General features: G+C 45.7%; 1 protein-coding gene across 3 annotated transcripts; it reads left to right on the forward strand.

The window, feature by feature from the left end:
* Window positions 1-157: 157 nt before the first annotated feature.
* On the forward strand, window positions 158-27,243 carry LOC115176408 (uncharacterized). 3 transcript variants are annotated; one of them, XM_029736440.1, is made up of 11 exons: window positions 158-305; window positions 10,272-10,337; window positions 13,338-13,358; window positions 13,468-13,746; window positions 18,570-18,690; window positions 18,956-19,131; window positions 19,884-20,023; window positions 20,291-20,438; window positions 20,874-21,055; window positions 21,153-21,242; window positions 21,410-27,243. In XM_029736440.1, exons 2-11 carry the CDS (start codon window positions 10,286-10,288, stop codon window positions 22,352-22,354), a joined length of 2,154 nt encoding a protein of 717 aa, XP_029592300.1. In that variant the 5' UTR covers window positions 158-305; window positions 10,272-10,285; the 3' UTR covers window positions 22,355-27,243. The 3 variants fall into 3 exon arrangements, with proteins under 3 accessions (XP_029592300.1, XP_029592299.1, XP_029592298.1); XM_029736439.1 differs by lacking the exon at window positions 158-305 and adding an exon at window positions 397-541; XM_029736438.1 differs by lacking the exon at window positions 158-305 and adding an exon at window positions 1,212-1,290.
* The last annotated feature ends 202 nt before the right edge of the window (window positions 27,244-27,445 follow it).

Below are 27,445 nucleotides of genomic sequence, written 5' to 3' on the forward strand. Positions count from 1 at the left end.
TCACTTCAGTTAAAAAGACAAACAACCAGCAATCGTTGGCTTGCTTGGGGCAATCGAATCCGGTGTTTACCGACAATAGTCGAGCGGCTCCGATCGAGAGCAAAAGCCGATATATTCTTAGCATCTTCCAAATGTTCAGCCCCAGTCTTCAAGTGCTGCTCTTGGGGGGCGAGGTTGAGAGGGAGGGTTACGCCAAGAAGGGAGAGAAATACATGCATCAATAGGCTAGGCTACCTATTTCTCCTACAATCCCGTTATAACGTTGCCTACTCTGTCAATACGGAGGAGAAAGTGTGAATTTAAAGGTGAGTGAGCTGAGGGGATAATTATTTCTTACATGTGGTGGATGTGATGAGATTCTAAAAAATAAATTCGCCGCCTGGTGCGTGACGGGTTAAATTCTGCAGTTTTTGGTGAGATGCTCGTGAGGGTGTCTGTTTGCTTTCCCGCATATTGAGATGTTAGGTTAATAGCCGATTATTATCTGATAAGGGCTTTATTGGATGAAAACAGGGCGTGCTTGTTCCGGAGAAGATGAAAGGTGAGACAATTGTGATTAGGTTGTCACGTTTATTGAGGGGAACGATTAAACAGACTATGCGCATCATCGGGATGGTGGTATGATGGGACACGTCTTCAATAATGTATTACCATGCTAATTTCACAGTCTGCTCTACAGAATGCCACACAAGTGGGCAATCATTAGGCTACACAGGTTGGATAGACAAGTGCCGGTCCAATGCCTATCCCTATTTATGACCATTTAGATTAGGCCTATAGCCTAATGTAAGACATTGCTTCAGAATTTGAGCCATAGCCTATGACAAGAAAACATCTCTGAAACAATGTAGCCTAACAGGGATATGCAGTAGGAAATGTTATTTGAAATATCCCTGAATATTCCCATCATGGAATGCAATATGTCGCCTTAATTCGCAGTACCTGTTAATTCATGTAGAGATTAATTGTATGACTCAATTTGGCCCTGTGAGATTATTGATGCATAATACACATCTAATCAATGCAAATGAGTAGTCTTCGGATCCTGTCTCTAATCAGTATATCTTAATATGTAGGACTATTCTTTTTTTATCGACTGTTTAAGACTGTACTGAATCCTTTATTTTTAAAGCATCCATCCATTCTAAATTGAACGATGTGCTCCTGCAGCCTGTACCGGCGCGCTGCTGACGCCGGTGCTGTACGGTGTCGCCCCCGCCGTTTATATGTTGATGACATATGGTGGCCAGAGTCTGCGCTGCCTGCATGTTACAATTGCCAACAGTTCAGGTACATGGCAGTATAGTGCAGTGTGCGCTGCGGATCATCAGTCATCATCTGATCGCTGTTCAGGGATGGCCTTGGCCTGTATGTCACTGCAATTCAAGCCTTTTTATGCTCTGAGGTTCATCTGTTGGGATTTTATGAACACGTGTTTGTCTTGTACACAAGGACACTTTAATCAGAAGATGTGGGAATATAACCATGTCTTGTTACTGTTGGGAGGGCATTATTTTAATATGTTCTGGTTAAGATAGAAACACCTTACACACCTATTTGTTTATCCTCTGTCTCTAATTTGGCACATATATATTTTTATTGGAAGACTGTAAACTGGAAGTGATGATGATAGATTTTTTACTAGAGCCTGTAATGGCCTATTTTCAACTGTCACCATTAGGAAATGATGAAGCTACATCTCATCTATGAGTTGTCTTTCTATGTCCTCACTTGAAAGACAATGATGAGTTGAGGATAAGGACATTTGCTGTAGCTCTCCTCCCCCTCATGACCTATGATCAATATGGTGGAAACCTGTCCATTCCTTTCATATATATATAAAGAGAGAGAGAGAGACTGAGAGGGGGGCTGAGAGAGAGGGAGAAATACAGAGAGAGAAAGACAGAGAGTGATTGAGAGAAAGAGGGATAGAGAGAAATACACATAGAGAGAGGGGGAGAAAGAGAAATACAGTTGAAGTAGGAAGTTTACATACATTTAGGTTGGAGTCATTAAAACTCGTTTTTCAACAACTCCACACATTTCTTGTTAAAAAACTATAGTTTTGGCAAGTCGGTTAGGACATCTACTTTGTGCATGACACAAGTCATTTTTCCAACAATTGTTTACAGGTACAAAAGTATCTATATCCACAGTAAAACGAGTCCTATATCGACATAACCTGAAAGGCCGCTCAGCAAGGAAGAAGCCACTGCTCCAAAACCGCCATCAAAAAGCCAGACTACGGTTTGCAACTGCACATGGGGACAAAGATCATACTTTTTGGAGAAATGTCCTCTGGTCTGATGAAACAAAAATAGAACTGTTTGGCCATAATGACCATCATTATGTTTGGAGGAAAAAGGGGGAGGCTTGCAAGCCGAAGAACGCCATCCCAACCGTGAAGCACAGGGGTGACAGCATCATGTTGTGGGGGTACTTTGCTGTAGGAGGAACTGGTGCACTTCACAAAATAGATGGCATCATGAGGAGGGGAAATTATGTGGATATACTGAAGCAACATCTCAAGACATCAATCAGGAAGTTAAAGCTTGGTCGCAAATGGGTCTTCCAAATGGACAATGACCCCAAGCATACTTCCAAAGTTGTGGCAAAATGGCTTAAGGACAACAAAGTCAAGGTATTGGAGTGGCCATCACAAAGCCCTGACCTCAGTCCCATAGAACATTTGTGGGCAGAACTGAAAAGTGTGTACGAGCAAGGAGGCCTACAAACCTGACTAAGTTACACCAGCTCTGTCAGGAGGAATGGGCCAAAATTCACCCAACTTATTGTGGGAAGCTTGTGGAAGGCTACCCGAAACGTTTGACCCAAGTTAAACAATTTAAAGGCAATGCTACCAAATAAATTTGGTATGTAAACTTCTGACCCACTGGGAATGTGATGAAAGAAATAAAAGCTGAAATATTCATTATATAAATAGTCATTCTCTCTACTATTATTCTGACATTTCACATTCTTAAAATAAAGTGGTGATCCTAACTGACCTAAGACGGGGAATTTTTACTAGGATTAAATGTCAGGAATTGGGAAAAACTGAGTTCAAATGTATTTGGCTAAGGTGTATGTAAACTTCTGACTTCAACTGTACAGTGAGATAGAGACATGGACCTAGACAGAGAGATAGAGAGAATATTTTTAGAGTACTTAAAGAAGGGAAGGCGGTGGATAAATGAAGAGTCAGTCTATGTCTGTGTGATATGAGACCTCATCCATCATCCATTTTGATTTACACCACACTTCCAGGCAGGCAGCCCAGGGCTGCATCTCAACAGTCTAAAGTGGCTTTTTCCCCTTGTCTCCTTTCCTTTATCTGTCTCCTTGCCACAGGATGGATAAAAGCAATATGGTTGATGTGTATTGTTGGGAATCTGCTTTCACCTATCAAGTAGTTTTACACTCATCAGAGCAGATGAAGGAAAGGAGACAAAGAGAGGAAGCCTCTTCAGACTATTGAGATGCACCCATTGTCATTTTAACTAACCAGAAACCCATGACCTCCAGTAAACCACCTAAAGTAAACATTCAGCCTGCGTCCTGTTCTGTTGGCGCAGTGATACCTTTTGCTTTTCTGACACTTCATGATTTAGGAATGTATTTTCTGGTGAGGGAGGAGAGGAGGGAAAGGGGGAGAGAGGAAGCAAATGTTGGTCATGTGTGTTTGTGTCTACGGGATTTATGGACAAGTGTGTGTGTGTGTGTGTGTGTGTGTGTGTTTGGGGTGTGCATTTCCTTGTAGCCTGACTGGATACTTTGCCTTCATTACAGTGACAGAAGTATTAGGGGATAGATTCACCGACCGCTGGGGTTATGTAAGCCAAGAAGAATGAAGGAAACGATGTGAAGGTGAAGGAATGAAGGACAGACAGACAGAGACATCTTTGTGGGGTTCATGCATCTGCAGTCATTGAAGACTTTTCCGCCTCTTTAAAGGAGCTCAACAAAGGCCAGTCTGTACCTCCTCCTCTCTCCCTTCTCAGTGACCAGAGACTCAAAGTCTGCGTCCCAAATGGCACCCTATTCCCTATATAGTGCCCTACTTTTGATCAGAGCCGTATGGACCCTGGTCAAAAGTAGTGGAATACATAGTGAATAGGGTGCCATTTGGAACAAATCCCCCATTTCGGATGAAGACAGACACAGTCTTTGAGTTCAGAGTGGGATGCTGCTGGAGCTGAGATTATATAAGATAAGGAGGAGGAGAGGGTGAAAGGGGGCATGAGAGGAGAAAGAGAGAGGGAGGGAGAGAAACAGAGGGAGGGGAGAAAAGAAGAAAGAGAGGGAAGGAAGGACAGAAGAGGCATAGCAGAAATGGAATGGGAAATAAAGAGAGAGAAGGCAGAGAGGAGAGAGGGATAGAGAGAGTGGCATGAGGCAGAACAGGAAATAGGATGAGAAAAGATAGAAGGACAGGAAGCAGGAGAGGAGAGAAAGTAACAGCTGAGTCAGACAGAAAAAAAGAGAGAAAGGGACAAATTGGAAGATAGATGATGCAGGGAGGGAAAGAGGATAAGAGATGTGGGAAGAAAGAGAGAAAAAGGGAGGCAGGAAAATAAAATAAAGAGAGAGTGGCAGTAAAAAGAGAGTGAAATACACCACAGATAGAGAGGGACTGATAGAGAGGGACTGATAGAGAGGGACTGAGGAAGGACGAGAGAGTGACAGATAGAGAAGTCTAGGTGAATAGGGGACAGAAAGAGAGAGAGATACAGAAAGAGGAAGGGAGGAAAAGAGGGAGTGAAGGAGTGAAGGATAGCAGATGGCCCAGTCCGGCAGCCCATGGTTAAAAGCCCAAAGGAGAGGAGGCGTGTTTGTGTGTGCGTGTGTGTGTGTGTGTGTGTGTGTGTGTGTGTCACTGTAAACCCAGTGAGGCGAGCACCAGGGTGTTGTTTCCCTTACAAAAAAACATGTCAAATTTGTCCTAAAACCACGTCTGACTCACATGTCTGCTTTTCCCACATTACATTTTTCACGTGATTTGTTCACATGTGAAAATGTATGTGAAATGTCACAAGTGTCCGAAAACTACGTGTCTGACTCATGTGAAAGTTTTTATTTTACGTGACATATTTCACCTGATTTGTTTACACCTGTGTTCACACGTGTCCATACACCACGTGTCCATACACCACGTGTCCATACACCACGTGTTTTTTCACGTGTTCCTTTCACATGTGATTTTTTGTAAGGTTTCTGGCCCCAAATGATTCCCAAAAAATTTTTTCCTCCTTAAATGGAGTAGAAGATCTTGGATTATTTGCTTCACAGGTCCTCTAAAAACAACAGCACAGATACATTCCCCTTATGTGCTGTAGTGACACAAAGATAAACATGTTTCACACCCCTGTGTTCACACATTATGATATAACATCACATCACATTTGATTTGTCACGCGCTGAATACAACAGGTGTAGACCTTACAGTGAAATGCTGAATACAACAGGTGTAGACCTTACAGTGAAATGCTGAATACAACAGGTGTTGTAGACCTTACAGTGAAATGCTGAATACAACAGGTGTTGTAGACCTTACAGTGAAATGCTGAATACAACAGGTGTTGTAGACCTTACAGTGAAATGCTGAATACAACAGGTGTAGACCTTACAGTGAAATGCTGAATACAACAGGTGTTGTAGACCTTACAGTGAAATGCTGAATACAACAGGTGTAGTAGACCTTACAGTGAAATGCTGAATACAACAGGTGTTGTAGACCTTACAGTGAAATGTTTACTTACAAGCCCTTAACCAACAATGCAGTTGTAAGAAAATACATGTTTTTATTAGTATGTAATTGTTCAGTAATAAGAACACAGCAAGGTGTCCCCAACACCATGTCCCGGCAGAATCAACCTCTACAGACAGAACATGGCTGAACCAAGGTGTCCCCAACACCATGTCCCGGCAGAATCAACCTATACAGACAGAACATGGCTGAACCAAGGTGTCCCCAACGCCATGTCCCGGCAGAATCAACCTATACAGACAGAACATGGCTGAACCAAGGTGTCCCCAACGCCATGTCCCGGCAGAATCAACCTATACAGACAGAAAATGGCTGAACCAAGGTGTCCCCAACGCCATGTCCCGGCAGAATCAACCTATACAGACAGAACATGGCTGAACCAAGGTGTCCCCAACGCCATGTCCCGGCAGAATCAACCTCTACAGACAGAACATGGCTGAACCAAGGTGTCACCAACGTCATGTCCCGGCAGAATCAACCTATACAGACAGAACATGGCTGAACCAAGGTGTCCCCAACGCCATGTCCCGGCAGGATCAACCTATACAGACAGAACATGGCTGAACCAAGGGGTCACAACTGATGTGTGCTTGTTGCTGGTGTTGTCTGAGGGACCCTCTCCTCTGGGGCTCCGCTGTGTCCTGTCTTTTGTTTCAGATTTAATAAAATGACTGTGCTTTCAGGCTATGATAGTGGCTCGGCTCACTGCCCAGTGCAGGGTGTAAGAGGCTGGGAGAGAGAGAAAAAGAGAGAGGAGAAGATTGGATAAGAGTGTCTTGTAGCAGAGAGAGATGGTGGTTGGGGAATTATGACATTATCACATGCTAATTGTCCTCATTAACAAATGAGAGCAGCAGGTTTTCTGCTCCTGCCAACAGATCAGGTCTCTGCAGGTGGCTTAATGCTTCCTGCTTTGTACACACATTCTCTCTCTCTTTCACACACACACACACACACACACACACACACACACACACACACACACACACACACACACACACACACACACACACACACACACACACACACACACACACACACACACACACACACACACACACACACACACACACACACACATCCAACAGTTCAGGCCTGTGTCTAAATGCTATCTCCTTTCATCTCTAGCGTTCGGGATCACAGTGTCTGATTAAGCATCCTGTTGCAGAATGGTTGTTGGGAGGGTGAACGCTTTGCTGCTTAATCTCAGCACCTCAATGGCATGCCATTCCCCTGACTCAGGGAACTAGTTCAATCTGCCGCTACAGATGTAGGATCTTCATTTGATCACCCTGTTGCAGAATAACTTTCCTTCTATGCAGGACATTTAAAATGTGTAGTGTATTTGAGGTTTCAAAGGGATTCTGAAGTTTGTAATTTCCACTTTGAAATTTCAGACTTGATTTGCCCTAATGAAAAATGTGTCAACCCCTACAAAAATGTCCATTAATTATAATCCACATAATAATTCACATTTCCTGTTGCTGCAGGATTATTTTCCTGCTGTAGCAAACTGGCTGTAATTAAGGAAAAGGTGCATCTCTGTTTGAAACCCAGTGTAATCGTGGTGTGTGTAGGTGGCAGGGAAGTCAGGCGCAGGAGAAACCAACTTCATATAATTGGGGTCGTTTCATATATTTTTAAAACAAACTCCAATATCAGCGTACATCAAATAAACATGGGTAAACATACCCGTCGCACACCTATACAAAATACACAAACATAATAACACCAAACAATCTCCGACAAAGACATGAGGGGAAAACAGAGGGTTAAATACACAGCATGTAATTAATGGGATTGGAACCAGGTGTGTAGGAAACAAGACAAAACCAATGGAAAAGGAAAAATGGATCAATGATGGCTAGAAGACCGGTGACGTCGACCGCCGAGCACCACCCGAACAAGGAGGGGCATCGACTTCGGCAGAAGTCGTGACACCCAGCCAAGCAATTCCCCAGCTCCCCCCAGTCCCAATTACCATTAATTATTCCCAGGCTGTTTTAACTCAGGCATGTTCACTGACACCTAATCAATATACCAGTCCCTGTCTGGGATTCAGTGGGAGCCTATGGCGTCCTTGGGTGTATTATTCAGGAACCAAACAGACACTAACAGGCCAAAACGGGAAGGACTAACCTGAACTTGTCCAATAAGAAACACTCCTTTTCTTTGCAAAACCTTTCTGTTGCATAACCTTTTGCTACGGCTTGCTATGGTGAGCACTAATGAATACACCCCTAGTTCAAAACCGCAAACAAGCTCCAATGTGCCTTTAAAGGGGAGGGAATATGAAAAATAACAGGTTCTTGTTGTTGTTTTTGTTGTTGCAATAAGTTCATGTATCTTTCAATCTTAAAGCCCCACTTGCTTGCAGCTTGGTAGCGTAAATCAACTATTGGAATTGAATTGGGAACTATTTACGCTACATGAGCACTGTGCTAGTTTGTATCTTGGAACAGGGGAGGTGCTGCACTGCAGACTATCGTTTGTACATGTCAAATTATAACATCAAACTTTTTGCATTGGTGGTAAATTGAATTCCCCTGGACATCAGGTGTAGGGATTCAATGCAGCAAAATATCTACTGAGCGGTTTTTCTTAAAGTAGTCAAGGGTTGACAGTCGTCAGTGGATGAAAAACCTTGGCCCTGTTGGAATACTTTGAACATGACTGATATAACGTGACTGGTTTGTTGGATTGCTTTCATGATCTAACATGGAAGGGGGGAAAGATGTATTTTTTCAAAGATATCAGAGAGGAGGAAGAAACTTTGGGATGACCGTTAGGATCAGAGGAACACACACACACACACACACACACACACACACACACACACACACACTGCATTCACTCCTCTGGTGAAGTCAGACAAGCTACAGTGAGGGAAAAAAGTATTTGATCCCCTGCTGATTTTGTACGTTTGCCCACTGACAAAGAAATGATCAGTCTATAATTTTAATGGTAGGTTTATTTGAACAGTGAGAGACAGAATAACAACAAAAGAATCCTGAAAAACTCATGTCAAAAATGTTATAAATTGATTTGCATTTTAATGAGGGAAATAAGTATTTGACCTCCTCTCAATCAGAAAGATTTCTGGCTCCCAGGTGTCTTTTATACAGGTAACGAGCTGAGATTAGGAGCACACTCTTAAAAGGAGTGCTCCTAACCGCAGCTAGTTACCTGTAAAAAAGATACCTGTCCACAGAAGCAATTAATCAATCATATTCCAAACTCTCCACCATGGCCAAGACCAAAGAGCTCTCCAAGAATGTCAGGGACAAGATTGTAGACCTACACAAGGCTGGATTGGGCTACAAGACCATCGCCAAGCAGCTTGGTGAGAAGGTGACAACATTTGGTGCGATTATTCGCAAATGGAAGAAACACAAAAGAACTGTCAATCTCCCTCGGCCTGGGGCTCCATGCAAGATCTCACCTCGTGGAGTTGCAATGATCATGAGAACGTGAGGAATCAGCCCAGAACTAAACGGGAGGATCTTGTCAATGATCTCAAGACAGCTGGGACCATAGTCACCAAGAAAACAATTGGTAACACACTACGCCGTGAAGGACTGAAATCCTGCAGCGCCCGCAATGTCCCCCTGCGCAAGAAAGCACATATACATGCCCGTCTGAAGTTTGCCAATCAACATTGGGTGAAAGTGTTGTGGTCAGATGAGACCAAAATGGAGCTCTTTGGCATCAACTCTACTCGCCGTGTTTGGAGGAGGAGGAATGCTGCCTATGACCCCAAGAACGCCATCCCCACCGTCAAACATGGAGGTGGAAACATTATGCTTTGGGGGTGTTTTTCTGCTAAGGGGACAGGACAACTTCACCGCATCAAAGGGACGATGGACGGGGAGTAACAGACACAACCATAATTTTTGTGTTTTGGGTCATTGTCATGCTGGAAAACCCATCCACGACCCATTTTCAATGCCCTGGCTGAGGGAAGGAGGTTCTCACCCGAGATTTGACGGTACATGGCCCCGTCCATCGTTCCTTTGATGCGGTGAAGTTGTCCTGTCCCCTTAGCAGAAAAACACCCCCAAAGCATAATGTTTCCACCTCCATGTTTGACGGTGGGGATGGCGTTCTTGGGGTCATTCCTTGAGTTGATGCCAAAGACCACAACACTTTCACCCAGTTGTCCTCTGAATCATTCAGCTGTTCATTGGCAAACTTCAGACGGGCATGTATATGTGCTTTCAGACGGGCATGAGATGATGTCACCACCACAACATTCTATCATTATCTATGAATTAGCTAAGGGAGCACCTCCCTCACCCTCACCCTCACCCACACCCAGCCAAACACAATCAGATGGAGACACAGAAAGAACAAATGAGGGAGGAGAAGAGGATGTGGAGGGCACAGAGAGAGAGATGGAAATAGAGAGGCATTTTATTCTAATGTGCCACTTATCAAACACCATTTTTGTTTATACTCAATCTTTCCTTTATCTTATCTTCCCTTCATCTCTCCTTCTTTCCAGAGCCAGGAGATCTGATGAAGATGAAGACAGTCAGTGTGGTGGTGCTGAGCTTGCTGCTCTGCTCAGGTATGCCGTTAAGCCCAGAGATGTATGACCAGATATGATAAGGTCACACGAGATAATACCTTATTGAGGCCCAAAGGGGGAATGTGACGGTAGCAGTCATCCATCTCTGATTCAGTTGAGTTATGTGGAGCTGTCCAGAGCAGTGTGGAGCTGTCCAGAGTAGTATGGAGCTGTCCAGAGCAGTGTAGAGCTGTCCAGAGTAGTGTGGAGCTGTCCAGAGTAGTGTGGGGCTGTCCAGAGCAGTGTGGAGCTGTCCAGAGCAGTGTGGAGCTGTCCAGAGTAGTGTGTGTGTCCAGAGTAGTGTAGAGCTGTCCAGAGTAGTGTGGAGCTGTCCAGAGTAGTGTGGGGCTGTCCAGAGTAGTGTGTGTGTCCAGAGTAGTGTGTAGCTGTCCAGAGTAGTGTGTGTGTCCAGAGTAGTGTGTGTGTCCAGAGTAGTGTGGCGCTGTCCAGAGTAGTGTGTGTGTCCAGAGTAGTGTGTGTGTCCAGAGTAGTGTGGAGCTGTCCAGAGTAGTGTGTGTGTCCAGAGTAGTGTGTGTGTCCAGAGTGGTGTGGAGCTGTCCAGAGTAGTGTGTGTGTCCAGAGTAGTGTGGAGCTGTCCAGAGTAGTGTGGAGCTGTCCAGAGTAGTGTGGAGCTGTCCAGAGTAGTGTGTGTGTCCAGAGTAGTGTGGAGCTGTCCAGAGTAGTGTGTGTGTCCAGAGTAGTGTGTGTGTCCAGAGTAGTGTGGAGCTGTCCAGAGTAGTGTGGAGCTGTCCAGAGCAGTGCGGAGCTGTCCAGAGTAGTGTGGAGCTGTCCAGAGTAGTGTGTGTGTCCAGAGTAGTGTGGAGCTGTCCAGAGTAGTGTGGAGCTGTCCAGAGCAGTGTGGAGCTGTCCAGAGTAGTGTGTGTGTCCAGAGTAGTGTGGAGCTGTCCAGAGTAGTGTGGAGCTGTCCAGAGTAGTGTGTGTGTCCAGAGTAGTGTGGAGCTGTCCAGAGTAGTGTGGAGCTGCAGTGTGGAGCTGTCCAGAGTGGTGTGGAGCTGTCCAGAGTAGTGTGGAGCTGTCCAGAGTAGTGTGGAGCTGTCCAGAGCAGTGTGGAGCTGTCCAGAGTAGTGTGTGTGTCCAGAGTAGTGTGTGTGTCCAGAGTAGTGTGGAGCTGTCCAGAGTAGTGTGTGTGTGTGTGTGTGTGTGTGTGTGTGTGTGTGTGTGTGTGTGTGTGTGTGTACAGGTTCAGTGTGTGCAGGTTCATTGTGTGCAGGTTCAGTGTAAAAACAGGTTCAGTGTGTACAGGTTCAGTGTGTACAGGTTCAGTGTAAAAACAGGTTCAGTGTGTACAGGTTCAGTGTAAAAACAGGTTCAGTGTTTACAGGTTCAGTGTGTGCAGGTTCAGTGTGTACAGGTTCAGTGTGTGCAGGTTCAGTGTGTGCAGGTTCAGTGTGTGCAGGTTCAGTGTGTACAGGTTCAGTGTGTACAGGTTCAGTGTGTGCAGGTTCAGTGTGTGCAGGTTCAGTGTGTACAGGTTCAGTGTGTGCAGGTTCAGTGTGTGCAGGTTCAGTTTGTACAGGTTCAGTGTGTACAGGTTCAGTGTAAAAACAGGTTCAGTGTTTACAGGTTCAGTGTGTGCAGGTTCAGTGTGTACAGGTTCAGTGTGTGCAGGTTCAGTGTGTGCAGGTTCAGTGTGTGCAGGTTCAGTGTGTACAGGTTCATTGTGTACAGGTTCAGTGTGTGCAGGTTCAGTGTGTGCAGGTTCAGTGTGTACAGGTTCAGTGTGTGCAGGTTCAGTGTGTGCAGGTTCAGTTTGTACAGGTTCAGTGTGTACAGGTTCAGTGTGTACAGGTTCAGTGTAAAAACAGGTTCAATGTGTACAGGTTCAGTGTGTACAGGTTCAGTGTAAAAACAGGTTCAATGTGTTCAGGTTCAGTGTGTACAGGTTCAGTGTGTTCAGGTTCAGTGTGTTCAGGTTCAGTGTGTACAGGTTCAGTGTGTACAGGTTCAGTGTAAAAACAGGTTCAGTGTGTACAGGTTCAGTGTGTACAGGTTCAGTGTAAAAACAGGTTCAGTGTGTACAGGTTCAGTGTGTACAGGTTCAATGTAAAAACAGGTTCAGTGTGTTCAGGTTCAGTGTGTACAGGTTCAGTGTTTACAGGTTCAGTCTGTACAGGTTCAGTGTGTACAGGTTCAGTGTGTACAGGTTCAGTGTGTACAGGTTCAGTGTAAAAACAGGTTCAGTGTGTACAGGTTCAGTGTGTGCAGGTTCAGTGTGTACAGGTTCAGTGTGTGCAGGTTCAGTGTGTGCAGGTTCAGTGTGTGCAGGTTCAGTGTGTACAGGTTCAGTGTGTGCAGGTTCAGTGTGTACAGGCTCAGTGTGTACAGGTTCAGTGTGTACAGGTTCAGTGTAAAAACAGGTTCAGTGTGTGCAGGTTCAGTGTGTACAGGTTCAGTGTAAAAACAGGTTCAGTGTGTACAGGTTCAGTGTGTACAGGTTCAGTGTGTACAGGTTCAGTGTAAAAACAGGTTCAGTGTGTACAGGTTCAGTGTAAAAACAGGTTCAGTGTTTACAGGTTCAGTGTGTGCAGGTTCAGTGTGTACAGGTTCAGTGTGTACAGGTTCAGTGTAAAAACAGGTTCAGTGTGTACAGGTTCAGTGTAAAAACAGGTTCAGTGTTTACAGGTTCAGTGTGTGCAGGTTCAGTGTGTACAGGTTCAGTGTGTACAGGTTCAGTGTAAAAACAGGTTCAGTGTTTACAGGTTCAGTGTGTGCAGGTTCAGTGTGTACAGGTTCAGTGTGTAAAGGTTCAGTGTGTGCAGGTTCAGTGTGTACAGGTTCAGTGTGTGCAGGTTCAGTGTGTACAGGTTCAGTGTGTGGAATAATCCACCAGGAGGAGTAATAGATACAACCATCATTTTTGTTTCTTATGGGTCCTTAAGACACAGTATAGTTATCGGTCATATATCTAACATATTTGATGAATTACATTTCTATGCATAATTCTGAAATCACACCAACCTCTTTTCTCTTTGTCCATAGCTCTGTCGGCCCCTTTGAAAGGTAAGCATCCCTGCCATCTGTTATCAATGCATCATTAGTTATGATATAGTACTAAGCTTGTGATGCATTTCTGTGGAAATGTTAAACATACCCTCCCACCACCTCCCAGGTAAAGAAGACTCCCAGCAGACCATGTTCTTTGGGGAGGACTTCCATCTGCAGCTGCCCTCCCTGGCTGCAGAGGTTTTGTTCCAGCCCAGTAATGCCAAGGCGGGGGTCGAGGTGGTCCTGATGCGGGGTGGGTCCGTGGTCGGTAACCGTGCCAAGCTCAACAGTCAGCTCAGTCACCTGATCCTAGCGAATGTGGGTGAGGGGGACGAGGGGACGTACTCGGTGAAGAACAACGAACAGCCGGAAGAGGTCCGACGCATCACACTCATCGTCAGAGGTATGGGGTCTGAGTGTTGGAGAAGGAAAGTTACTCTCTGGGAGGGGGGTTGGAAGAAGGAAAGTTGCTCTCTGGGAGGGGGGTGGAAGAACGAAAGTTGTCTCTGGGAGGGGGGTTGGAAGAAGGAAAGTTGTTTCTGGGAGGGGGGTTGGAAGAAGGAAAGTTGTCTCTGGGAGGAAGGTTGGAAGAAGGAAAGTTGTCTCTGGGAGGGGGTGGAAGAAGGAAAGTTGTCTCTGGGAGGGGGTTGGAAGAAGGAAAGTTGTCTCTGGGAGGGGGGTTGGAAGAAGGAAAGTTGTCTCTGGGAGGGGGGTTGGAAGAAGGAAAGTTGTCTCTGGGAGGGGGTTGGAAGAAGGAAAGTTACTCTCTGGGAGGGGGGTTGGAAGAAGGAAAGTTGCTCTCTGGGAGGGGGGTGGAAGAACGAAAGTTGTCTCTGGGAGGGGGGTTGGAAGAAGGAAAGTTGTTTCTGGGAGGGGGGTTGGAAGAAGGAAAGTTGTCTCTGGGAGGGGGGTTGGAAGAAGGAAAGTTGCTCTCTGGGAGGGGGGTGGGAGAACGAAAGTTGTCTCTGGGAGGAAGGTTGGAAGAAGGAAAGTTGTCTCTGGGAGGGGGGTTGGAAGAAGGAAAGTTGCTCTCTGGGAGGGGGGTGGAAGAACGAAAGTTGTCTTTGGGAGGAAGGTTGGAAGAAGGAAAGTTGTCTCTGTGAGGGGGGTGGAAGAAGGAAAGTTGTCTCTGGGAGGGGGGTTGGAAGAAGGAAAGTTGTCTCTGGGAGGAAGGTTGGAAGAAGGAAAGTTGTCTCTGGGAGGGGGTTGGAGGAAGGAAAGTTGCTCTCTGGGAGGGGGTGGAAGAAGGAAAGTTGTCTCTGGGAGGGGGTTGGAAGAAGGAAAGTTGTTTCTAGGAGGGGGGGTGGAAGAAGGAAAGTTGTCTCTGGGAGGGGGGTGGAAGAAGGAAAGTTGCTCTCTGGGAGGGGGTTGGAAGAAGGAAAGTTGTCTTTGGGAGGAAGGTTGGAAGAAGGAAAGTTGTCTCTGTGAGGGGGGTGGAAGAAGGAAAGTTGTCTCTGGGAGGGGGGTTGGAAGAAGGAAAGTTGTCTCTGGGAGGAAGGTTGGAAGAAGGAAAGTTGTCTCTGGGAGGGGGTTGGAGGAAGGAAAGTTGCTCTCTGGGAGGGGGTAGAAGAAGGAAAGTTGTCTCTGGGAGGGGGTTGGAAGAAGGAAAGTTGTCTCTAGGAGGGGGGGTGGAAGAAGGAAAGTTGTCTCTGGGAGGGGGGTGGAAGAAGGAAAGTTGCTCTCTGGGAGGGGGTTGGAAGAAGGAAAGTTGCTCTCTGGGAGGGGGGTTGGAAGAAGGAAATTTGTCTCTGGGAGGAAGGTTGGAAGAAGGAAAGTTGTCTCTGGGAGGGGGTTAGAAATAGGAAAGTTGCTCTCTGGGAGGGGGGTTGGAAGAAGGAAAGTTGTCTCTGGAAGGGGGGTTGGAAATAGGAAAGTTGCTCTCTGGGAGGGGGTTGGAAATAGGAAAGTTGCTCTCTGGGAGGGGGGTTGGAAGAAGGAAAGTTGTCTCTGGGAGGGGGGTTGGAAGAAGGAAAGTTGCTCTCTGGGAGGGGGGTTGAAGAAGGAATGTTGTCTCTGGGAGGGGGGTTGGAAGAAGGAACGTTGTCTCTGGGAGGAAGGTTGGAAGAAGGAAAGTTGTCTCTGGGAGGGGGTTGGAAGAAGGAAAGTTCCTCTCTGGGAGGGGGGTTGGAAGAAGGAAAGTTGTCTCTGGGAGGGGGGTTGGAAGAAGGAAGTTGTCTCTGGGAGGGGGGTTGGATGAAGGAAAGTTGCTCTCTGGGAGGGGGTTGGGAGGAAGGAAAGTTGCTCTCTGGGAGGGGGGTTGGAAGAAGGAAAGTTGTCTCTGGGAGGGGGGTTGGAAGAAGGAAAGTTGTCTCTGGGAGGGGGGTTGGAAGTAGGAAAGTTGTCTGGGAGGAAGGTTGGAAGAAGGAAAGTTGTCTCTGGGAGGGGGGTTGGAAGTAGGAAAGTTGTCTCTGGGAGGGGGGGTTGGAAGAAGGAAAGTTGTCTCTGGGAGGGGGGTTGGAAGAATGAAAGTTGTCTCTGGGAGGGGGGTTGGAAGAAGGAAAGTTGTCTCTGGGAGGGGGGTTGGAAGAAGGAAAGTTGCTCTCTGGGAGGGGGGTGGAAGAACGAAAGTTGTCTCTGGGAGGAAGGTTGGAAGAAGGAAAGTTGTCTCTGGGAGGGGGGTGGAAGAAGGAAAGTTGTCTCTGGGAGGGGGGTTGGAAGAAGGAAAGTTGTCTCTGGGAGGAAGGTTGGAAGAAGGAAAGTTGTCTCTGGGAGGGGGTTGGAGGAAGGAAAGTTGCTCTCTGGGAGGGGGTGGAAGAAGGAAAGTTGTCTCTGGGAGGGGGTTGGAAGAAGGAAAGTTGTCTCTAGGAGGGGGGGTGGAAGAAGGAAAGTTGTCTCTGGGAGGGGGGTGGAAGAAGGAAAGTTGCTCTCTGGGAGGGGGTTGGAAGAAGGAAAGTTGCTCTCTGGGAGGGGGGTTGGAAGAAGGAAATTTGTCTCTGGGAGGAAGGTTGGAAGAAGGAAAGTTGTCTCTGGGAGGGGGTTAGAAATAGGAAAGTTGCTCTCTGGGAGGGGGGTTGGAAGAAGGAAAGTTGCTCTCTGGGAGGGGGGGTTGGAAGAAGGAAAGTTGTCTCTGGGAGGGGGGTTGGAAGAAGGAAAGTTGCTCTCTGGGAGGGGGGTTGAAGAAGGAATGTTGTCTCTGGGAGGGGGGTTGGAAGAAGGAACGTTGTCTCTGGGAGGAAGGTTGGAAGAAGGAAAGTTGTCTCTGGGAGGGGGGTTAGAAGAAGGAAAGTTGCTCTCTGGGAGTGGGGTTGGAAGAAGGAAAATTGTCTCTGGGAGGGGGGTTGGAAGAAGGAAAGTTGTCTCTGGGAGGGGGGTTGGAAGAAGAAAAGTTGTCTCTGGGAGGGGGGTTGGAAGAAGGAAAGTTGTCTCTGGGAGGGGGGTTGGAAGAAGGAAAGTTGTCTCTGGGAGGGGGGTTGGATGAAGGAAAGTTGCTCTCTGGGAGGGGGTTGGAGGAAGGAAAGTTGCTCTCTGGGAGGGGGGTTGGAAGAAGGAAAGTTGTCTCTGGGAGGGGGGTTGGAAGAAGGAAAGTTGTCTCTGGGAGGGGGGTTGGAAGTAGGAAAGTTGTCTCTGGGAGGAAGGTTGGAAGAAGGAAAGTTGTCTCTGGGAGGGGGGTTGGAAGTAGGAAAGTTGTCTCTGGGAGGGGGGTTGGAAGAAGGAAAGTTGTCTCTGGGAGGGGGGTTGGAAGAATGAAAGTTGTCTCTGGGAGGGGGGTTGGAAGAAGGAAAGTTCTCTCTGGGAGGGGGGTTGGACGGTTGGAAGATCTTCATCGTCAAGACACCATAGTTTGCATCCCCATGGGCCCTGGTTAAAAGTACTAATATAGGTAATAGGGTGCCATTTGGGATGCAAACATACTGTGCTTTTTACATTGAGTTTTGGAGCCTTGGCTCAGTCTAAATCCTTAGTACTAAATTGATACTGGTGTTCTCTCTGAAACATGCTGCCCTGCTACCGTGGCTGTGTGCACTTCAAACCATCTGTCTGTCTCAGTCTAGACACAGCTTGTTTCCGCTCATTTCATGATTTAATCATGCTGTCACTTCGGTTAACAGACCAAGCCTTTTACAGCTACTCATGAGCACTGCTTTATTAGTGTAGTACAGCCCTTTTGGCTAGCGCAGCAGCAATGTTCTGAACAGCACTAAGTATCTGACTGTAATGGGATGAGGAAGACCCAGTTTGCATCCCAAATGGCACCCTAATCCCTATACAGTGCACTACTTTTGACCAGGGCCCAAATAGGGGCTCCCGAGTGGCGCAGTGCAAGATGCACTGCATCTCAGTGCAAGAGGAGTCACTGCAGTTCCTGGTTCGAATCCAGGCTGCATCACATCCAGCTGTGATTGGGAGTCCCATAGCGTGGCGCACAATTGGCCCAGCGTCATCTGGGTTTGGCTGGGGTAGGCCGTCATTGTAAATAAGAATTTGTTCTTAACTGACTTGCCTAGTTAAATAAATAAAAAAAGGAATAGGGAATAGTATGCCGTTTGGGACACAGATACACACAGTCAGAGAGGAATGATGACTCAGTGATGCTGTGAAGACTGAGCTTTGCTCTGCATGGATTGGTGTTCCAGGCTGTCTATATTGCAGTCGCACGCAACAACCAGTGGTTTTATGCCACATCATTGACTTTGCATTCGTGCATCAGAATGCTATATCAGTTGATGCAGTTGTCTGATATCAAATGATGCAGTTAACTGTGTGGAGCTGGCTAGCTGTGTGGAGCTGGCTAGCTGTGTGGAGCTGGCTAGCTGTGTGGAGCTGGCTAGCTGTGTGGAGCTGGCTAGCTGTGTGCAGCTGGCTAGCTGTGTGGAGCCTTGACATCACCATATGGAGTTAACAGTGTGTGGAGAGGAGGTGTGTGTGTAGTTAACAGCGTGTTTCATACACCAGGCAGTAATTATGCAGCTATTTAACCACCCCATCCGTCCGTTCATCCCTCCCATCCGTCCGTTCATCCCTCCCATCCGTCCATCCCTGCTGTTTTTCTTCTGTCTTTATCCTCCTTTTCTCTCTCTTGTTCTTCTCCTCTATGTCATTCTCTTCTGTTTTTCTCACATGGTTCTCTGTCATTCTTTTGTCTTCCCTTTCTGTTTCTCTCTCTCTGTTTCCTGATCTCTTGTCTCCCTCTCTTTCCGCTTGTCCTCCCCTTTTATACCTTCATTTCTTTCTCTTGTTCTGTATCTAACTGTCCCTGCCTCTCCCACCCCTTTCTCTGTCTTTTAGACTGTTCCAACGAGCAGAACATTAAGTATGGGGAGAACTACCACATCCAGCTGGCGGGGGTGGAGGCTCCCATCACCCTGGAGTATAGGCCCAGTGCTGTGGAGGCCAACCTGACTTCCAGGTACAGTTGTTTCTCTGTCAAAATGTAAACTTCTCTGCTTTCCTCAAAGGAGGATTTACTGTCTCCCATCAACATTGATTATCACGATGTAGTATCGTGATATTGTGATACTATTGTGGTTGTCATGATAGTATCATGGTTATCACGATAGCATTATCAATATGATAATTATCGTTACACAATCATTATATCATTCTGTTATTCTGATCAATATCATGACTGTTGTGATAGCAAGTTCTATTATGGTTCTCCATTGACCCTCCAGGCCGGCCCTGGTGCTGATGACCCGAGGAGGGCTCTCCAGAGACGGGTACCAGGGGCGCCTGAGTGTCAACGAGCGCCGGGTCACCCTCAACACCGTGACAGGCGCCGATGAGGGAAGCTACACCATCAGAGACACTAACATGAAGATCATGAGGAAGGTCTGCCTAAATGTCAAAGGTACATTTGTTTTCATCTACCTTCTGTGGCCAACCTTTACCTTGGCTTTTCCATCTTTTTTCCAACCTGCTGCAAGTTCGCTGTAATGTTAGTCATCAGTGGGTTTAAAGATGGAATCCGCAGTAGGGGATCAGTGCCACTGTCCGCCCCACCGCTGTTGTTACTATATTTGTTTTGTTGGCGAAGAAGAGGTGAGGAGCGCCACACATCCTGGTAAAACAATTGCAGTAGATATTCTGCTCTTCTATCGCGCGTGCAATAATGTCAGAGGGGGAAAAACAGTGTTTGTTGTTTGCAGTAACTTCTTTGTTGTTGTAGTATTGCAAACAGACAGTTGGCAGTTTCACCATTAACAATTCCAGCATCAGATGGGTGTTATTTTCTATTTTGCGTATTGTGTTCCAAAAGGTTTTGTTTGTTTGCCCCCTCTCTCTTTTTTCTCCCTCCCTCTGGATCTTTTTCTCTTCCCGTCTCTTTATCCCTCTCTTCCTTTTGTCTCCTTCTTCCTCTCTTCTCTCATTATGGAATCCATAAATTCATAATTCAATAACCCCCCCCCTCTCTCTCTTCTTCTCTTCTCTCTATCTCTCTCTCCCCTTCTGTCTCTCTCTCTCTCCCTCTGTCTCTGTCTCTCTCTCTCTCCCTCTGTCTCTCTGCCTCTCTCTCTCTCCCTCTGTCTCTCTGTCTCTGTCTCTCTCTCTCTCCCTCTGTCTCTCTGTCTCTGTCTCTCTCTCTCTCCCTCTGTCTCTCAGAACACCAGAACTTTGTGAAGCTGCCGTATGGGGGCACCCTGAAGATCAACCTGATTCTGAATGCCTCCATGGTGCGTCTGTTCTACACGCCCGACTCCGACTTAAAAACCAGACAGATCCTGGACGGAGGACAGTTAACGGTACTGGAACGGCTGATTTAAAATCACTCAAATTCTACCCTAATCCTACTCCCTATAGCGCACTGTGGGGTGGTAATAATACATTATCACTTATATATGCTTATGATAATCTTATAATGCATTATACCTGTTGGCTTGAAGTGAAGTCTTACCAAATATTTATATCCAATTGATTTACTTTAATTTGCCAATAGTAAAAATCATCTTACACTGTTGAAGTAAAGTGATTGAACTTTTGAACCTGCCATGGTTCTTGGTTGATGATAGGTGCCAGCGGACCTGGATCTGGAGGGCCGGATCTCTCTGGATCCGTCTGTGGTTATTCTGGACCAGGTCAAGGCCAGTGACGTCGGACAGTTCAAGGTCACGGACATACTGGGGTTTCCTGTGTCCAACGTCTACCTGGAAGTGGAGGGTGAGGAGAGGGGGATGAAGGGAGGAGAGGAGAACAGAGGAGAGGAGTAGGGAGGAGAGAGGGATGGGAGGATGAAGGAGATGGAAAGCGGGATGGATGGGAGGAGTTGGCCAGTTCAGGGTCATCGACCAACTTGAACCCAACTTGGGGGCTTACGTCTATGCGGCAGTGGAGGTTGAGGAGATAATAATTTATTAACATTCTCTCTCCTTTCCTCCCTGCACCTCTTTCTTCTCTCGCCTGTCTCCTCCTCACCACCTCTCCCCTCTCTCAACTCTATCTACTCTCCCTTTATCTCTCTCTCTTCTCTGTGTATCTCTCTTCTCCTCTTCTCCTCTCCCTCTCTCCCCTTCGCCACACTCCCCCTCTATATTCTCTCCCTCCCCTCTTTCTCCCTTCTCCCTACTTTCCCTCCCCCTCCCCTCTCTCCTCCAGCCTACAAGCTGCCGTCCCTCTACGTGGCAATCATAGCACTGGTGGGCTTCCTGGTTCTCCTGCTGTTGGTGTGTCTGCTGTCCTGCCTGGTCAAGCAGAAGAAGAGGGCTGCCAAGGCCCGAGCCATTGAGAAGATTGCCCAAAATGCAGGCAAGGAGGATGAGGGAGATGCCTTCAGACAGGTACCGCACAGACAGAGACACTGGTGATGTCTCAAATGGCACCCTGCTCACTATATGATGCTCAGCACTTGACATAACATGTATGTGTGGTTTCCAGGTGGTGAAGAACATTACTCAGTTTGAGGAGTCTATAGCCCAGTCCATCGACATCACAGAGAAGTCTCAGAGCACTGAGGTGGACATTAAAGTAAGTATTAGTGACGCAGTGGTTATTTCTGTAGAGTTGAGGGAATTAATTAGAATAACAGAAGGGGAATATTGTCAAAATAGCTGTTAAAATCTCTTTGCTTATCGTTACCCACTCTCCAGCTTCACCCTGACCTCTCTCCTCTGACCTCTGTGTGTTGACCGCAGGGTCTGGAGGTGTCGTCCAAGGAGGTGGCAGGTGGTAACCTGGAGACCAGCGACTCAGGGGTGGAGTTTAACACCACTGGCCTCCCATTGGACACTGACACTGACGTCCCCGACCAGATTCCAGAATCAGAGGCTGAGACTGAGAGTGTTGCCTTCGTCCCAGAAACCAAGCCAAGCCCACCCCTGGTTACCAAACCTAGCCCGGTTCCTGAGATAAAAAAAATCTCTGAACCAGCTCCTGAACCAAAGTTGACCATAACCAAACCCGTTGAGACCAAACTCAGCCCAATCCCAAGCCCGGTCTCCAAGCAGGCTCCAAGCCCCATTGCCAAAACACCTGATCCAGCCAAAACTCCTGATTTCAAAACTCCTGATCCGAAAATACCTGAATTGAAAACACCTGAACCAACCAAAACTCCTGATTTTAAAACTCCTGAACCGAAAACACCTGAATTGAAAACACCCGAACCAACCAAAACTCCTGACTTTAAAACTCCTGAACCGAAAACACCTGAATTGAAAACACCTGAACCAGCCAAAACACCTATTGCTGCGTCTCCAAGCCCGGTGTCCTCTAAGCCAACCCCACCCCTGACCCCTGTCTCCAAACTAACTGCACCCCAACCATCAACCCCTGAACCCCCCAAGCTGGCTACACCAACCCCAGAATCCCCCAAGCCTGTTACACCTACCCCAGAATCCCCCAAGCCTGTGACATCAATCCAGACTCCGACCCCAACCCCAATGCTGAGTCCTGAACCTGCTCCGACCACCAATGGCACACCCGAACCACCAGCACCTGAATCTAAACCTGACACTGCTCCAGCCCCAGTGGGTCTGATCGAAAGTCCTGTCGCCAAGGCAACCCCTCCTAAAACCCCTGAAGTGGAGGTGACCGCCCCAAGTAGTCCAGCCCTTGAGGCCAAAAAGGACACCCCAGCTTAGGACAACACCGCCACCACCGCAACCTGAGAACAGTCCCTGCACTCGTCCAAGGGAAACCCCACAGACCCATTATCCTATCCTCCTCCACCACTGTAGACAGACAATCGAACACCCCCCTTACCAAATAAGGAAGAAATCACTGCTACTATTGAGGCTGGGACTTAGATTTAACACTTCTAACGCTCGAACATGCTGTAGGTTGTTATGATAGCTAACTCACCTGTACCTAACACTAACATTATCTTTGGGATCATTTTTTCAATTCACAGATACTTTTCACAAGATAGGAAATATAAGCAAACGAGTTATGTTTTGTCAGACGTTTTAGTTGTTGTTGTTTCTTTTTTAACTTTCTATGCTGCATACTCTTTTTTAGTGTGAAAAATAGAGCATGACTGCTGGTCTGCCAACAAAATCAGTTGCAGAGTTTACAAGTAAAATGTTAAACCTAGCTTCTTTAGATATATTTTACGTTCAGAGGTGTGCAGAATGGTTCCACCCCCTTTTACATAGATATAGGAACAACAGAATGGCAAGTGAACATGACTCAATCTAGTTCAACTACATCTATGACCACCTACTCCATTTGTGGAATGATTAAACCTTTGATGATGCCTGCTCTAATCTCAGCATGTGGAGAAACAGACCAAAACGAAAGCACGAACCGCTCGTAAATTTGCAACTGACATTTTTTATCTCATATGATGAAACCAATGACATGATTTAGCCCCCCCAAGGACTTATAAATGTGACTCTGACATAACGTTCTCGTCAAATTGGATGAATTTAAATCACCTTTCTATCAAACTGGACTGGATTCCTTCAATCTCCTTGTGACATTCTCTAGTAGTTTTCCTGAAACCTGGGAATCCGGGAATCTGGAATTTTTCCTGCTGGTCATCTGCCATCCTATAGAAACATCTAGAATACTTGAATGATGAAACATCCTGATACAAAGGAGCCCCAGCAACACTAACACCTGAATGCTGAACTCTAACATCAATACCTTCTGCTAAACTAAATCTAACTTTTGTTTAAAATGGATGTCTCATTTGATTGCACTCCAAACTACATGAGAGACTGTATTGGTTATAAGGTGTTGGCCAACTCTGACTGACTGTCCCAGTGAATCTCTACAATCAGTTTAATCCAAGAGAAAGAGCTTGTTTGATCCTTGACCTCACCCCAGCACCCGAAGACCCCAAGGCCACACCTCAGCACTTTAAGCAATCCCCAGTGAATCTTGGGAAATGTAATGCTGATTGTTATTGTGCTGACTACAACTATGAGAGTGGGAGAGGGAGAGGAGGAGGGGTCTGGTGAGTGATGTCATTGGCTTAGTCCTAACATTTAAAAAAGGAATCCTCCCTTCTCTATGTCCTTCTTTACTTCCTTCCTTCCTTCCTTCTGTACTCCCTCTTTTCCTTCCTCTCTTGCTTGCAGCAGGTAGTGAAGTACAGTATTATGGCATGGTTTCATCTGGCCGATAGATGTAGTTTTACTGTAGGTCCTGCCCTCTTGACTTCTCATTTATAGCTTATGGGTCAGCCTTTATACCCCATGATGACTTATAAAAGTACAGTATGAAAGTATAATCTTCCCTGAGATGATAGAACAGATCCATGTCAGACTATTCCTTGCCTACACACATCTAAATGCATTACAGTCGTCTATGAGCTACATACTGGAGGCCTTGAGCCAATGGTAGATGTGCTCCACGGCTCTGCTGCCTAGTATGGTGACCTCACAGTACAGTATACATGTAGTTCTGGTTATTTTCTCCAGCCTAAAACAGATACTTCACAAATAGGGTTAACCCACTAGCATCCATCCACATTACTGGATATGATGTCAAGGCATGGGTTGATGTGTTCTAATAGCCTATCCTATTGCCATTGGTCTCTCTGACTGCCCTAAAAAGGTCCTGCGAGAACTTCACTAACTATTAACTCAGTGTACCACCATCTCCAGGACTGTGCCATGACGCCATCTGTCTTTAGTTGCTTGAAGCTATGTTGCTCTAGCCTAGATTTACAGTGCAATAAGACTTTGCTGGTGGGTAAAACTCCTGTAGCCGCTATGTGTTACAGGAGGAGGTGTGCAGATACATTTTGCTTGACAAAAGACATATCTCTACCTCAGTGTTTTAACTGACCGCCGTGACAGACACCTTGAATGGTACATTGAGTTCAGTGGACTACATCTAAAAGCATTTAGGATTTTTAAGAGAAGCACAAATAGGAGCCGTGTTAAGTTAACCAACACATAGAAAGTACATTCAACTTCAAACGATGGCCTTTCTCTTTCTAAACACTTCCACAATTCTAACACGTTTTTTAATGCTAAAATGAATATGAGAATAAAATGAAAGTTAAAAGCCATATGGTAAGATAGAGATATAGATGTTGATATGATTAGTACAGTATATGAATCATGATGAATACAGTATGAATACATTAGTGTTTGAGGTGCCTAAATTCTTTGCTATATTGTCATTCAATTGATGTAAGTGATAAAATGTCAAGGATTATGTAAAATTCTACCACTGAAGAGATTTGGCCCCACTCTCAATCTCAATCTCGACCGCAGTGCTCGTTAAGCTCTGTTGTGTGGAGCCGTAACACCCATTTAGGCAATACTAAAAGCAGTGTTTAGCTGTTTCTGCGCACGCACGCACACACACACACACACACACACACACACACACACACACACACACACACACACACACACACACACACACACACACACTCGCTTATGACCCTGCTGACGAGGTTCAGCATTGTAAATATTGCATGTGTAAGGTTTAAAAAGTCTCCTTTCAAAGGTTGAATGTGTTTAGTGAATAGAATGGTTGTTGTATTGTACTTGATGATATAAAAAAGCTAATCTAATTTCTCACCTGTGCAAAGCCTACATGCTGATTATTGAATATACTGTATACATACAAACTAATCTTCACTAACTTATAAAATACAACTTGAACAACTGAAAATGGTAAACACAACTGAATAAGTGCATATTTTTCAGTGTCACAGATCTTCGAATAGATCTCTAAAATATTTTGATTGGATTAACTTTTATTAGTGCTATTTCAACCCTATGATGATAACACTCACAGTATAACACCTTTACATAACTTTATATATATATATATAAAAAATACAGAATTATCTATGTCACTTTAAAGATAAAGACGTTTATTGCAGCATGTCCACATGATCTCCTCAAAGACAGTATTATTATTATTCATATTTTTCTGCTTTTATTAAAGCCGTCTGTGTGTGTGGAGGATTGATCAGTCATACTGTTATCTTCATCATGACGTTTGCGTGTGTGTGTGTGTGTGTGTGTGTGCGTACGTGCGTGCGTGTGTGTGCGTGCGTGTGTGTGTGTTGTGTGCATGCATGCGTGTGTGTGACACATCATTTTGTATCTGTGTCTAGGTATAAGACTCTAGCATACGTGTGTGTGTTGTGTGCATGCATGCGTGTGTGTGACACATCATTTTGTATCTGTGTCTAGGTATAAGACTCTAGCATACGTGTGTGTGTTGTGTGCATGCATGCGTGTGTGTGACACATCATTTTGTATCTGTGTCTAGGTATAAGACTCTAGCATACGTGTGTGTGTTGTGTGCATGCATGCGTGTGTGTGACACATCATTTTGTATCTGTGTCTAGGTATAAGACTCTAGCATACGTGTGTGTGACACATCATTTTGTATCTGTGTCTAGGTATAAGACTCTAGCATACGTGTGTGTGATGAATAGAAAATCACAACTTCAGCTGTATGTCGACTTTACATATCCATGCTTAGAAATGATTGTCCTCAATGATCTGCTTATCATCTGACATTTGTTTAGAAAACGGTGTGTGTTTGTCCAGTCAGTGTGGTTAACATCACACAACCTGCACCTCCGAGGTGCTCTACATGGGATGACTCTCATCTTTGATTTAGTGCCTCAAATATGAAATCAAATATTCAATGGCTAGTCAGCCTATATTGTATAAATACACTCCAAGAGGCACCGTTTGGTTTATATGATGTAGGGTGGTCTCAGACTAAACAGCGGTAAAGTATTATATGCAGACCTGACTACCTTATAGGTCTACTGTACTGTATATAGAGACACAACACAGTCAGGAGATACAGAATATTGTAGTCAGGACAGAAAGTGTTTAATATAAAGCACTCAGACACTCAGTCATGATTGGAAGAGTGATAAATTACCTAGTTGCTTGGTTGTCAGGGTTTATTTGAATGTGCATTAGCATGAGATGAATAACATCATACTGAAGTGTATTGTGTAACTTGGTGAGACAATAACTGCTGTACATCTTGGGAAATCAGTGGCACTGTTTGTATGTAAACAGCAGGTTGAATTCAAAATGGATGCCAAAGCCTCAAACAGTATTTGAGATCTAGCCCTCCTGATGTGGAACTGAGATGTGCATGTGGATGAATTTGACATGTTTTATACCACTACTGTATTATAGCGCTTCCCAAAAGAGGGGGTAATGTAACAAACCTACCCTTGGTAACCACATTACCAGCACCTCCTAATGAGTCAACACTATTTGGGATGGTTGGTTAGTGTCTGGGTCTTGGGACCAGAAGGTTGTGGGTTCAATTCCCTCCCTGGTTGGGACAGACCCACCAAATTCACTCCAGTGTTCTCATTGGTGTTCCTTGCACTATGTGAGTGATCTCTCTCTGCCCTGATTCTGATTCTGTCTGTTGATGGCCTGTGTAGCGTTCTGCAGTCTGTTGATCTCCCTCCTCCCTTTTTTCACAACACGACACACAGGCGTTTTGTAAAGGAAAGGTGTTATTTCTTTATTTCATGTCTAAAAAAAACATACGAAGAATAAACAAAATATTATGAGAAAAAAAATCTAGTGTCCTTTCCTTGTCATTGATTCTGTACTTTTCCAAAGCTTTGAATTGGTCATAATGTTATTCGGGTAGCCAGGTAGGCCATGACGTGTGTGCACTTAGATTTTACCATCTCATTTCATGGAGCACTTTTCTCCTAGCTGTCTATCTGGCACACACACCGTGCATAGTGTAAGATATCATACTAATGG

Source organism: Salmo trutta, chromosome 37, assembly GCF_901001165.1.
Source record: "Salmo trutta chromosome 37, fSalTru1.1, whole genome shotgun sequence".
NCBI classification, from domain to species: domain Eukaryota; kingdom Metazoa; phylum Chordata; class Actinopteri; order Salmoniformes; family Salmonidae; genus Salmo; species Salmo trutta.